We start from the raw sequence: 14,885 nt of genomic DNA on the forward strand, positions 1-14,885 counted from the left end.
TGATGGCTTGAAGGGTGGCTCCGAGGGAGTTGAAAGACAACGAATAGCCTTCATCCAACAATGGTCGTCCTCTCCCTTTCTTGAGTCAGTGGGCATCCACATAAGATGGAACTATTGCGTCCCTTCAGGGATTTGTACATAATCGTCTCATTTGTAAAATTTTATAACTAATGGAAAGAGTTTTTTTGGAAAAAAAAACAAGTTCAATGTATGTATTTAAAGCTTTAAATGGTTTAGCTTCTTGTGTTGTTTTCCTACTTTCTCTTAAGGATAATGCTACAAGGATTGGAATTAGAGATCTAGTATTACCCCAAGGTTTTTAGTCATATCTCTTGTATATAAGTCTCGTTAAGAGAGAGAAAGGGGGGGGGGGGGGGCAAGATGAGATTGCCATTGGATTGGAGTTTTTGAGGTCACTAGTTTGAGACATTAATGTGGCATGCAATTTTGTAGAAGTGGCATATGGTTTGATGTGAAAGTAGGGAATTGGGATATAATTTGAACCTACTATGTTGTGTCGGAAATTTAATGAATTATCACTACGGCAAGCACTTTGCGAGAGATAAATAAATGTTATTATCGTATTCAAATGTCAAATATGACTTGTAAGACAAAAAGTGTAATGTTTTCATGTAATACATGTGAAAGTGAGTGTGTGTGAGAAAGAGTTCTATGTTGTTTACATGTTCATGCTCAGATGTTGTGGTGCTATACTCTTAAAGGCATTTATTGTCTCACTTCAATGCTGAGTGCTGAAGCAAAACTTGAAGATGTAGAGAGATAGCAATATTATTTTCTCGTTTTTCATGCTTTCTCTATGGCTACGGGGAAAAAAATAATATCCATTATGAATGATCAAAACGTGATTGTCTGTCTTTGGTAAATGAAAAATCTCATGAACAAAGTTATAACTTATGACCGTGAAAACCTAGAGAACAAATCAAGTACTTGACAGTTGAGATATTTAATGTTCTAGAGGTAGGATGAAAGTAGAGAGATATGATGCCCCTCGCATAAGTGAAGGATGAGATCACCCAAGCCAAGTTCAAACAAGAGACAATCACTAAACTTGATATTGTGAGCCCAAGTTATCAAAATTTATGGAGGGGAGTAAACGAGAGATAACAATTGAGAAAAATGGTTGTTTTGTTTACATTCGAATACGTGAAAGAAAAAACAACATCCTCTTTGTCACTTCCATATGTAGCTATTAGTCGCTTCGCCTGTTTTCCGCTCATACATTTCATTCCTCCTATGCCTAGACCAACGAGACATAGATGCGTTGTAACAAACGCAAGACTAGAATGCAAGCTCAACATCCACCAAGACACGAGGGAGACCATCGACGAGACGAGGTAATGAATATATGTAGAGAACCAAGTCACAAATAAAAAAACACAAGGAAAGGGAAAGCATCACTACAACAAATGTAGTCAGAATATATGTGGAAGTGGCCCTCCTCTCATTTGCTCGCCACTTCAATTGTAATGTGTTTGTACCTGTCTCATGGCGAGATGAGCGAGGGATGTGAAAGCTTGAAGCGAGAACTAGAAATGGATATGAGGTCCACTTGATGTGCGTGTGTGCGTGTGTGGGGGGGTGGTGTTGAGTGAGAAATGGATGGGCGGATGAAGGGGAGAGATGGAGATGGATGGGCGGTGACGAGTTTTCGGGACAATGGCCGAGAGAATCCCGAGAGAGCGAGGGAGCGATTCAGAGAAAGAGGAGAGGGGCTCATTCACTCAAGTCTTAGGAAGAGAGAGAAAGAAAGATATATTAAGAGAGAGAGAGAGAGAGAGAGAGAGAGAGAGAGAGGGGATAAAAATAGAGGAAAACAACAATTGTGATGATTTTTTCTCAAGCAAAATAAGAGAGAAACAAAAATCAATACTAAACAAAAAGAAGAAGAAGGAGAACTCAGAAGAAGAAGAAGGAAGATGGGCAAAATCTACAAATGAAAATGAAAATGAAAATAAAAATAAAAATAAAAATAAAAATAAAAGAAAAAGAAAAAGAAAAAGAAAAAGAAAAAAGAAAACCCTTCCCTTCCCTTACTCTTCACCAATTCTCTCTCTCTCTCTCTCTCTCTCTCTCTCTCTGTGTCTGTGGTGAAAAGCAAAACAAAAAATCCTAACCCTAACCCTAACCCTAACCCTAACCCTTGTCTCCCCATACATGTTCCCTCTCCATGGTTCCCTCCCCCCATCTTCCCCTTCATCTCTTCTGATTCTCCATCGCCTGATTTGACCCCCCCAGTCAGCAGATGCATATCAGCTCTGATGCCCGATCTTCTGCGAATGCTCGAGATTCCTGCATGTCTCCCCCTGATCTTTCGTCTGTTTCTACTTCTTCTTCTTCTTGGGATAGACCAGGTGGCTGCGGTAGAGAGAAGCTTGATCATCGATTCGGCGCAGAAAGAGATCGAGACAGATTCCTGGGGAAAGAATGGAGTTTGGATAACAGATCTTGCTCATACAGGTCTTCGTCTTCGTTTCCCGCTTCTTCTTACGGCGTGTCAGGATCTCTTAACGGCAAACGAAGAGCTTCAGGTACACTGCCTTCTTATCTGCTCTAACTTTTTCTCTGTTTTTTTTCTTGACCTAGTGTGTTGACTCTTGCTTATCGCTCCTCTGCCAGGTTCTATATCTTCGTTAATTTCTGTTGTTTTCTCTGTGTTATTTTCTGCTGTACATCATGGCCTGACATGTGGATGATCTCTTCCCAGTGTTCTTTTCTCGACCTTATTCTTGTATTCTGTCTGTAGATTTATTCGGATCATCATCTGTGGAGAAAGATCATGTTTTTGGATCTTTCCTTTTAAAAAAAAAACATTTGCTGTTCGTTCTTCTCTTTATTTCTCTTCTGTGATCCCTATCTTTTTTATTCGTCTTACCTTACTTCATTCTGCCTGTGTTTTTATTGACCTATTTTTCATATTCCCTATTTTCTCTTCTTTTTTCTTTTAGTTCTGCCCCATATCCATTGCTATGGCGTTCTAAGTATGTTCTCTGTGTTTTCTTCTCAGTAAAATATTTTGCTTTTCTGTTCTCCTTTAAAATTGGTTACTTTTGTATTCTTTTCTCTGTTGGTTTTTCTCATCCTCTCATCCTCTTATTCTGTTAAATTTGATCTACTAATTCAATATCTTGTTTTCTATTACTTTCCTCTCCTCTTTCCGCAAGAAATCCATGTAGAAAAACACCATGTAGTTTGGTGCACGCCATATCTTCTTCTTGATCTTATGCAGAGTATTTCCGCCCGTTTTATTTCAACATATGTTGATTTGTTTTATTCTTCTGTTGATTCCGCTCTTTTACTATCTTAATTGTGCCTTCCCTGAGTTATTCGTACCATCATTTTCATTTCCTGATTTTTTTTTCTATAGTTAAATTACTTGATCTTTTTCTCTGTTGATTGTGTTTGAAATCATGTTTTTTCTTTGACTGCGCATCCTTTTCTCTCTGTCTCGTTTCGCCTGTCTAAATATATGGAGAAAATGATGTTTTTGGTACATTCTCTCCGTTTTGGTAACCAGTTCTCTGAAATAGACTCTGTTTTTTTAACTAATATGTTGCTTTTTTTGATTCTTTCTCTCCTCAATCTTTGGTGAAGGGTTATACAATTTTTTTTTGTCTTAAACATGCTCATATCCTGATCAATAACGTGAAAAAGGCCATGTTTATTTGCTATCTCTGATTTTCTTGTTCTAACATTTTGATTACCTGCTCTTCTATTTCTCCTTAGTTCTCATTTTTTTTCTTTTTACTCTACTTGGAATCTAAAGAGAATGGCTATGCTCTTTTCTTGGTTTTTTTCTTCATGGTTCCTTTCCTTGTTATCCTCTGTTAATCCTGCTCAAAGCCTATGAAGAAAGAACACTGATCTTTTTTTCATTTCTTCATCTGTTGTGCTTTCCATCTTAGTTTCTGGTGATTCTGCTATTTATGAAGAGACCATGTTTTGGGTGATTTTTCTGGGCTTTGACTTATTGTTTTTCCCAAACATGCTGATTATGTATTCTAATCTATCTATCTATCTATCTATTTTGTTTTGTGCTCCAAATTTTCTCTGGTGTGCTTACCCAATTAAAATCTAATTGAAGAGGCCATGTATTTTTGGCCTATCCCTGCCTGTTTTACTTTTCTGTACTCTGTCTTCTTTTATAGATTTTGTTCTAAATTTGGATACAGAAAGCCACTTATCTGGTTTGAAAATCCCTTATTTTGTCAGAAAAACTACGTTTTGTGTGACTTTTCCACATTTGCACTTTATCTAATGTATGACTTTCATACTCTCATCTTTCTCCATGGTTTCCCTGTTGTTGTGTCTGCTTCTCTGATATTGAATCTGCTCTAGATCTATAAAAACCTTGTATCTTGATGTCTTTGGTGTCATTTTTCACCTGAAATACGGATTCTTGATTTCTTGATGGATTTGTAGTCTTATGTTTCTCTGTGTTTTCCCTGGTGTATATATTTCTCTGATACGGAATATGTTCTAGATCTATGAAAACCTTGTATCTTGATGCCTTTTGTCTTGTTTTCCTCAAATATGTATTCTTGATTTCTTTCTCCACAGTTTTTTGTTGTTCTCTATATGCTTGCTTTCAGGTTTTTCTTTGTCTTAACGTGTGGCCTTCCTGCATTTTTTTCTTTTCCCCCATCTGTTTTCTGTTGATATAGCCAGGTCATGTTTTTGGTTGCTGTCTATGTATATTTTTAAATGTATGTAGAATTACCTTTTACACAAAACCAATGTAGAAGGACCATGTATTTAAATCTATGCAGAAAACCATGTATGTTCATGTCTATGTAGAAAAGCTTGATTATTGTGTCTTAGCATGGACATAAATAATGATTGTCTATTTCTGTTAGTGATTATATTTGTGAATTTTGTGTGCATCTAAATGCTAATCTACAGATGTGGAAAATTCTTCTTGTCTGTCTAGAAAATATCTTCTGAATCTTTGTACAGGCAGGGCATTATTCTAATTGATATTTGCAGGGCTAGCCTGCTGTTTAATTCTCCTCTTATAAGAGAATGTTCTAAAGTGAAAGAGATGTTTTCAACTTCCTGAAATCTTAGAAGCTGGTCGAAGTACCTGTGTAGGGGCCTACTGTTCATTTTTTCTGTTAAGGGTTATGTTTGCGAACTGCTTATGTATATGTTGAGGTAGGAAAATTTACTTCTCAATTTTCTTGGTTTTTATGGGGTCGCCAGGTTTGTTTTTACAGGTAAACACGGATCATCTTCTGAGAACCAAAGAGATGCCTTCAGCTTCTCAAAACATTAGTATAAAGAACCGAGTAGGGGCTTAAATGCGCAATGTCTCTCTGTTAGGCTATGGTTTGCAAAATTCTTTCGTTTTTCCCAATAGCAGATTCTTACTTAATTATATGTTTGTCCTATCACCAGGTTTGACAGGAAGGCATGGTTCAGTTGAAAGTGGTAGATATGGACCCACTTTTGTAAGATCACCTTCTGAGAATGGAAGAGATGGCTTCACATACTCGGGTGGTCCTAGCCCAGGGTGTAATAGTAGTAGCCCCAGCACAGAGAAGCATATGAAAGATATAGATGGCATTCATTTCAAAGATATCCACCTTTCACCAGGGGATTCCATAAGCCCATCGTATGATCCTAGCCCTCGTTATTACAACCAGAATAACTTGGAAACAAACGGCATAAGAGAGGATGAAAGATTGAAATCCAATACTTCACATTATACGTGGGAACCAATCAGTAGAGATCGCGATTTTAGGGATAGGTCTTGGAGCCGGACAGAATTGTATAGAAGAGCTTATGATTTGCCAAAAATTGATTCGACAAGTGACTGGAACGTAGAAGATAAAGAGGTTCTGGAAGGGAGGATTGATAGATATGGGAATACATCTAATAGAGAACAAACTTCCTTAGAGACTTATAAGGATCAATCTCGAAATGAATGGGGGACTAGGGGAAGGGGTCTATGCAGTAGTGCGTTATCTTCCCGGATGCCTGCTTGCATGCCTAAATCATCCCTCAGAGACATTGGGAATAGCTATGTAAGAGCAGGAGTATTGGGGACGAGATCACCAGCTCATGATGATGTTGGCATTCTGAATTCTCTGAGAGAAGAGTCCACTGGAGATGAGGTAGTTGGCAACTTGAAGAAAAGACCACGGTTGACATGGGGTCAGGGTCTTGCGAAGTATGAGAAAGAGAAGACTGTGGATGATCCATCAGGTCAAAAGAGATCTGATGAGTATAGTCACAAGGGTGAAGGGTCCACTATGTGTGATACCCCCGGACGTTGTGCACAGAATGAAGATGTCTACGGTCATCCTAGCTATTGGCGTGATGAACAAATAGGCAATGCAGGTAAAGCATTTCTGTCATATGAGTTTGTGGTGCTTGTCTTAATGCCAATCTTTTATGCTATTTTGCCTAAATTCTACACATTGTTTTATATTAATTCTTATAGTAGAGCAGTCAATTACATTACTTAATTGAACTAGGAAGAGCAGTCACGTACATTACTTAATCAAGGTATCTAGTCACAAGTGGCCAAAGCTTGATCAATTAGTTGAAAGCTACTTGCATAGAGCAGTTTAACTCGTGGCCAATGATATTGATTACAGGTTATCACTTGAGTAATGAAATTGTTTTTTGGTGGATTCTTCCAGCAACAAGTTTGGCATTTTGATAGAATTATGTGAGACATTTTGGCAATTTCACATATAGAATGGCATGTTGGTTACTCAATTTCATATGACGTAATTACGTAACCAGATATCAATTACAGGGTAGCACTTGAGTAATGTAATTGTATTTGGAGTATATGGATTCATATGGCAAAAAGTTTGGTGTTCTGGTAAATATAGAATTACGTGCAACATTTTGGCCACTTCACCTATAGAGTGGCATCTTCTGAAATTCCCTTAAATACTTATATAAGTTATCTTCTGGTTTATTCTGTTTGTGATGGACTGACCTGGAGATGTGAATATTTTTGCAGATGCCACAAATAATGATGTTCAAGGGGAACAACACCATACATCTTCACCACAAGCAATTGCAGCTGCCAACAATAATGATGTTACACAAGAGGAACCCTGTTATACTCCATTGCAGAAATCACTTACATGCTCTAGTACAGAAGAATCGATGGAGACTTTTGCCATAAATCCCACTCATTGTACAATATTAGGAAGTGATGCAAACGATACGTTGTTAGTTTCTGTACCGTCAGCATCGGCTTTTACTTCTAGTATACAATGCATCCATAAATTTCTGGAAAGCATTCAAGGAAAATCCCCAAGTATAGCTAAAGAAGCCCTTACCCAGTATGTCGAGAAAGTGGAATTTGAGATTGATTTGGTGGAGAAGGAGATTATGAAGCTAGAAAAGGAGCAGGATTTTATTACACAATATGTCAAGAAGGTGGATCTTGAGATTGACCTGGTCAAGAAAGAGATCGTAAAGCTAGATAACAAGGATGGCATTGCAAATCTATACTGTAGTGGTTCTGGAATTAATTCCTCTTTGGATCTCTCTGAGCCTATACTTGGTTCTCTTGTTTCTTCTATACAACAACCATCACCTGATCTAAAAGTTGCTTTGCTACATGGAGATCCACCAATCAAGGAAATGGTAACTTCAACAAACAGTTTAACGGAATACGATAAAGAAGTGGAATTGGTTGAGGAAGCTAATGAAACAACCAAGTTTGATAGGTCTTCCTTAAAAGAAAATGTAGTATTGATCCCAAGCATATCATCCTCTCATAGTTCCTGTCTTGTGCTGGATAATGCTGAAGATATTGCGGCATCCGAGGAAGGGAAGAATACCATTAGAGAGAGTGAAAATGACATTTCATCTCTGTTACTTTCAAATAAGGGAACTGCTCGAGAGACTTCAGGTGCTTTATCTCACCTCTACCCAGCTTGCATTGACCTCATACATAATGAGGGTAGTGTCTATGGTTGTCCTCAAGAAGCTGAGGTTTGGAAACACAATGCTGAAAATCATCAAAAGAAGAGGAAATTCCTTGAATCTAAAATTATTGAGCGTAGGGAGAATGCTAAAATGGCTGAAAAAGCTTTGGCTATTAAATATAGGGTTAAAAGGGAGTTATGGAAGTATCAGCAAATTGGACATCTTCAGAAAAACTGGAATATTGATCCCTGCATCTGGAGTCCTGTGCAACGGGGCAGTGATGCCCCTTCTATACAGGAATGCTCTAGTGTGTCAGGTAATGTTGTGCTTTCTGTTTAGATTTATTTTTACCTTTGCAACATAGTGTTGCACTTTCTCACTACAGGGTTGTAATGGAGTAATATGTATGTTTTGTAATGAAGATTTTTTTCTGCTCAAATGTAAATTATTTTTTCATGTGCTTTTTCAGGTTCTGCTATAGTGGAAGCTAATAACAAAGAGATGCTGATTGCAAGAGAACTTCTTAGGATGCTTCCAAGCAAGAGTGATAGAGAATTCTTGAGGATGCCACCTATGACCTTGGGGAATGATCAGAAAAATCTTCATTGTTTTGATTCAAAGAATGGATTGGTTGATGATCCTATTGCTGCCGAACAAGAGCGCAAAATCTTGAATCCATGGTCTTCAGATGAGAAGAGAATTTTCCTTGAAAAGTATCTTTTGTTGGGGAAGAATTTAAGGAAAATTGCAACTTTCCTTGAACACAAAACTGTTGCTGATTGTGTGCAGTTTTATTATCTTAACCAGAAGTCAGAGGACTTTCAGAAGATACGTCACAGGCATATACTGAAGAAACGTAGAGATTCGAGGTCTAGTGCTCTGTATCTATCAAGGACCACATTAAGTAGTCGACAATGTGAAGTGGATACTGAATGTTTGGAAGGCCTATCATTGGTTGCTGCTGCTGCAGCAGCAATGTCTAGTCCAAATGGAATACGAGCCTCAGGTAAGGAGCGCAAGTTGTTGATGTGAATTTTTAGGAGCACAAATATGCTTTTATTCCCCTTTTTGCATACAATAGCTATTTTTTCAAACTTATTCTGCATGAGCATATTTTACTTAGCAAATGTATTATATCAGAGACAATATGAAAAGTTGAAAACTTGATTACCCCTGTACAGAAAGAAACCAATGTTTAAAATCTCTGATGTAAATGTGGTGAAATTTATAAAAATAAAATTCAACAAGATCCTGTTCAACAAACAATTAATTTGCTAGTAGAAGTTTCTATTTGTTTTGATATTTGATATTTGCATATTGTTCATGTAGCAGAAATAACCAATCCGAATGCTTATCGGGAGCAAAGTTTGAACAAGCAAGCATCAAGTATGTGTGCTCTGGTAAGCAACTCTTGCAGCGAGGAACAAATTCTATCCAAGAAGTCTCGGAAATGGAACAACCGATCGTTTAGGCAGATTAATGAGGAACATGAATCTCAATGGACTGATGCTGAAAGAGATCTTTACTTGAAAGCACTTCCTATGTTTGGAAAGGATTTTCATAACATTGCTTTGTATATCGGTACAAAAAACCAGGCACAATGCAAGTCTTTTTTCAGCAAAGCCCGTAAGCGATTAGGCTTAGATAAACTTGTGGAACATTATTTAGCAGCGGTTCACGCTGTACACAAAGAAAAGGAAAATGCTGAGTGTAGAGGTGCTTTTAAAGTTGATCCAATTGTCAAGATTGAAGAGCATCATGAGAAGCTTGAGAGGTTTTCACCTGATGTAGATGAGGTATTGCACAAGACACCAGAGAAAGAACTTCAGCGTGAAGATGATTTTTGTGTAAACACTGATTTGAAGCCATTGCTAGAACCAAGTGACATTAATGTCAGCGGGGTAAACGAAATTAAATCTGTTCTAACTATGGATAATCCTATCAATGAATGTGCAGCTATTGATGTTGATAGTGCTAGAATCTCTTGCAACAATCAAATGACCTTTGGTGAGAGCCTGGTTTGTGAGGAAATCCTGCATCTGAAGACGCCCCTTAAAGTAAAGAAAGAACCTCTTAGTTCATCAAATGGCACCAATGTGCCTCATACTGCTTCACATGATATTCCTACACGTTCAATGTCAGTAATGAGCACCCCCCCTGTGCTTCCTGTGATGCTATCTTCTCAAGTAAAAGAGAGAGGTTCTAAAGGATCAGAGACAAGAACTAGAAGAGAACCCACATCATGGACTCAGGAAGAGAAAGATATATTTATTGATGTCCTAAAAACACATGGAAAGAACTGGGAACGTCTTCGGGAAAGTTTGCCAGCTAAATCTCTTACACAGATTAAGACGTACTTTCAGAATTCAAAGGCCAAGCTATCTTTGGGGTTTGAAGGGTTTTCAAGTGGTAATCTAAGGGGTAGTTCATTTAAGAGAAAGGCAGATGATACAAATTCCAACACTAACACTGCCTCTGGCAAAGGAAATATTGCAGAGAAAGCTTCTATTCCATCTGATGATCTAAGCCTGAACACGTGTTCCAGCATAGTGCCTCCAAACAATAGTTTTGGAAGAAACTTACATGATGCTGTTGGGCTTGCACAAGGTTCGAGTGCAGGTACACTATCAAGTGTGAATTCTCCAGTGTTAGGTCCATCAAGTACTCACACTGCCCAGCAGTCATATTTGCATACCCCATCCATAGTTATACAGTCTCAGCAACCAATTTCACCGATGGTGGTTTTGCACCCAGCATCATCAACAGATAGTCACGAGCCTTATCAGCAACAGTCCATAGTTCGACCAAATCATGTGCCTCAATTACAAGCAATTAAGCTATCTACACTTCAACCACAACAAATGCATCAAATGTCTGAATCAAGGTTGCAATCACAGTCTCTGCCTCTGATTCAGCCAGGATTTCAAGAAGATCCTCATAGTTTCCACCATGATCTGAGTCACCTGCATGTTCAGTCCAATCTCTCAACTTCATCTCTAGCTATGAATAACCTGTCATTAACTTCTAGCCAAGGTGTGGTGATGCAATTTGCATCTGTATCTGAATGCTTACCTACTCAGCAATGTAAAATGTTTCAATCACAGCTTTGTCAAGTACATTCCAAGCCACCAGCTTGTCCCCAACAGACCAATCCCCTTATCAATGAGCAACATCAACAAAGAGAATTGGCAGTATTTAAACGATGCACACAATCAACTGCAGGGGAGGAAACTTCGATGCCATGTGAGTGTGATTATTCTCTAACTCTTGCCAAGTCACCTGACTCTATTTGTCCATCTCCTGGTGTGCCAGATGTACAAGAAGCCTCAAATAGTGATATTAAACTGTTTGGTCAATCTCTGTTACTGCAACCTGTGTCTTCTAATTCTAAAACTGATGGCAAGGCCAGGCCTGCTTCCTCCCCAGCATTAACACCAAGTAGATATCTTATTAACACAACTGGTCATCTGCATACCAATTCTTTGAATCTTGAACAAACGCCAGTTCAGAGCATACCAGCTTTTGTGAATGGTAGTTTAGCCAATGATTTGGAGAATCAGGATCATGAAATGATAAACTTGAGTACAAGAACAGCCCATGGGGATGATCGGGCTGATGGTATTTCTTTTCCTAATCTTAACCTTGTACAGGGTGAGAAAGCTTATTCTGAACTTGTCAAAGATGTCCATTCTGATCCAGAAAGCTTTTTGTGTGGACAACCTAATGAGAGCTCTACACATCTTAATATGATAACAGCTAACAAAAACCAAGTGCAAGAGTGCACCAGTTTCTCTTCGGTTACTAATGGACATGCAATTGTAGCCCAAGGATTGCCACGTGTCATTGATGCATTGGTTGCTTTAGCTGAGTGGCGACTACAAAACTCAGGTGGAGGTAGTGGAAAGTTAACTGATGAGTTTCTTAATCAGTCATGGGAAGCTCTTCAAAGAGATCCTAGTTCTTTCCTTGACTTAGGGAAAGTAAATGGAACTCTTGCACAGCTTTGTTCTGGAGGATCAGAAATGCTTCAGCATTTGAAAGACAGGGTTATTTACTCTCAATCACAGCACCCACAGCGCCATTCAATAGGAAATATAGCACATTCAAATGGCACACAAGATATGCCATCATTTCATGGTACAAATGGAATACTTGTGCCTGATGAAACTGGGAGGATTGAAATTCAAGATGTAGATGGGAGTTAAAGAGTTGGTATAATTTCTATTACCTTCGTTTTGACTAGTAAATGCATATTGTTGACCTAGTCGACCAGCTACCTATCAAAGGAAGCAGAAATTGAGGATGTCAAGATCAAAACCCTCATTTGGAAGGGCTGTAATAGATCACAGGTAAAACTTCTTTCCCAGAGGTTTTACAAGCAATCATCTAGTGTAAATTTCATTTCATATGAATAATAAGTAACGAGTAATTGTTTCTTTGTAGAACAGGCCTCCTTGTGTGATATTCCATTTCCTTGGGATTGGCAGAATTACTGGTGGTTCTACCAGGACCGGAAGAGCCAAATAAAATATTTGTTAAATAGTCCTGCGGTAAATATGATTTATTGGAATCCTTACTCAGGATTTTACCACATATGAGCATATGTACATAGTTGTCTTTTGTATGCCTTTCTTTCTACTGTAAAGTGACATTAGTGCATCTAATGTAACAGGGGGAGAGCTTGTTATTCCAATGTTGGAAAGCGTCAAATATTTATTTGTTGGCATGTACATCGTTGTATGATGAAGAAGGCCTCTTTGTTTTTGCTCAATTTAATGCTTCTTCAGTGTAATTTCTTAAGCACAAATTCAAAGTTTATTATGTAGAGTGATTTTGGTGGCAAAAAGTACTCTCATTTGTATGGGTGCTGTCATTTAGAAGAGAGTATTGTAATTATTTGAAGATCAATGAACATGCATTATTCCATTATGAATGGCCCTACGGCTCAACATTGGGAAATCTTCTACATGACACATGAAAGCAGTAGTAGATTTGGTTGAAACATGTGCGAAACAATATTAGAAGAGCAATTTCAACCATTTGGAGTATTGTAGTTGGAAAACAAGATATTTCTATAACACATGCAAATTTGGTTAAATGTAATTTGTGAACATAAGAGGAAGTTAATTTGGCATCACATTAGGAGTCTGATGGATTTCAAGCATAGTATGAACCATATTTACTATATGTGCATTCACATTTGAGAATGTTTCAATCATTATAGTATGATAAACACCCTCAAAGTATTTTTTAATTTAAGGTAAGAAAGTTATTAGGGTTTATTGTAAGGTAATTTTGTTAAAGGTAAGAAAGTCAAGGTAAAAAGTGTAAAAAAAACATAAGAATGTTATGATAACATACACATTCGTTTGCAAACGTATGAAAAAGAATGTTTGCCAATGCATCCGAGTATATTATGTACTATGATTCCAAGTATTCTAGTTGGTAAACAAGTTATTTTATGTGGTAATTCTTTAGTACTAAAATTTTAGATACATGGCTACTAGATTGGTGTACACATTCCAAACACCACACTACGAGGGGTTTTTCATCACCTAATGCTCTACAATTGAATGTGTTTGTGTAGGCTACGCACAAGAGTGGTAGATAATCATGATTCATGACTAAATCCTAGTTTGTCTCACCATTACTGTAGTCTATAACCTTGTTGTACGTTCGTCAAAACTTGACATAAGCCGAGGTTTGATCTCTTTTAGTATGCTAATCAATGATAGGTATATAAATTAAGGTAAGAATTTGATGGGTGTCATGCCTGTAAAAACATACACATAGTAAAAATGCTTGTCAACTGACATATAATGTTTAAATTTTTATTTTCATGTGAAAGGCCCCTACAAATTATACATGTCAAATGACATGCTAAATTTCTATTTTCCATGTCATATATATTATATACATATACATATGTCACTTATTATAGATACTATAAAGTGTGTATAATAATAATATATTTATACAAATATTATATGTTTTTTTTTCCCAAAAATTATATGTTTTTTATAACACCCTTAAAATAATATCATCATCATGTAATAATGATATATATTCTCAAATATTTATTCTTTACTAATAATATTAGTTGAAATTTGATTAAAATTTTAAACAATAACAGTTATTAAATACTTTAAGAGTGTAAACTCTAGGTTTGATTTTAATGTTTTAAGTTTTAAGTTAAAACTAAATTTTTTACTTACATAAAAATTTAAGTTAAACCAATTTTTTTTACTAACCATTTTTTTCATACTTATTAGTAAAAACATTAACACATATTTATTTTATGTATTTCATTATCTTTGTGAGGTAGTTATATTTATTTGTGCATCTTTATGTACTTTTTATAGTAATGAAATGTATAACAATGAAGCATCATATAAAGCTTTTCACTATTAAAATTTATATGTCAAATGACATGTTAGTTTTTGCACTCTCATGTCATATGACATACATCGTTAAAACATACCTGTAAAAAAACTTTAATACTAACCCGTCCAATTCAGGCCCTGGTACATAATAACCTTTCGTGGTTTTGCCTAACATGTTTCTACGGGTTGACTTATCATAGGGAGAGAACAAAAGTTTCCCATTATCTATCCTCAATCAACGAACATCTATAGTCAATGTAGCTAAGTTGCCTTACATATGGCCAACTCGCTAATATATCATAGCTAGGCTATATGTCAAGCACTCTTGAGTCGAAGATGAATGGAACTAAGCAATCTGCTAAAGTTGTGGGATGTCAAAATACATTAAGAATATGATTCATGAATGGTCCTTGGTAATTGAAGTGCTCATTAGTGAACTACAAATCACTATGTAACGCAGAATATTTCATGACGTGTTTATTAGATTTGTTCAAAACTCTGCTTGTAAAGTATGAAATACGGAAAAAAAATTGGGTCTTGATTTCCTTAACTTTGAAATTTGTGAGCACCACTAGTGCGGCAAAT

The 14,885-nt window shown here is 36.9% G+C and overlaps 1 protein-coding gene across 5 annotated transcripts; it reads left to right on the forward strand.

Annotated features, from left to right (window-relative positions):
* The first annotated feature begins 2,158 nt into the window (after positions 1-2,158).
* LOC147863768 (uncharacterized) lies at positions 2,159-12,709 on the forward strand. Of its 5 annotated transcripts, none has more exons than XM_087319463.1 (7): positions 2,160-2,549; positions 5,416-6,360; positions 6,998-8,233; positions 8,387-8,923; positions 9,247-10,875; positions 10,918-12,266; positions 12,366-12,709. In XM_087319463.1, exons 1-6 carry the CDS (start codon positions 2,264-2,266, stop codon positions 12,120-12,122), a joined length of 5,838 nt encoding a protein of 1,945 aa, XP_087175589.1. In that variant the 5' UTR covers positions 2,160-2,263; the 3' UTR covers positions 12,123-12,266; positions 12,366-12,709. The 5 variants fall into 5 exon arrangements, with proteins under 5 accessions (XP_087175587.1, XP_087175586.1, XP_087175589.1 ...); XM_087319464.1 differs by adding an exon at positions 5,235-5,306 and having other exon boundaries at positions 2,410-2,549; positions 9,247-12,266; XM_087319461.1 differs by having other exon boundaries at positions 2,159-2,549; positions 9,247-12,266; positions 12,361-12,709.
* Positions 12,710-14,885: the final 2,176 nt, after the last annotated feature.

This window comes from Azolla caroliniana, unplaced genomic scaffold (genome assembly GCF_043228905.1).
Source record: "Azolla caroliniana isolate FFs.n. ecotype wild unplaced genomic scaffold, voAzoCaro1.0.p SCAF_5, whole genome shotgun sequence".
Classification (NCBI taxonomy): Eukaryota; Viridiplantae; Streptophyta; class Polypodiopsida; order Salviniales; family Salviniaceae; genus Azolla; species Azolla caroliniana.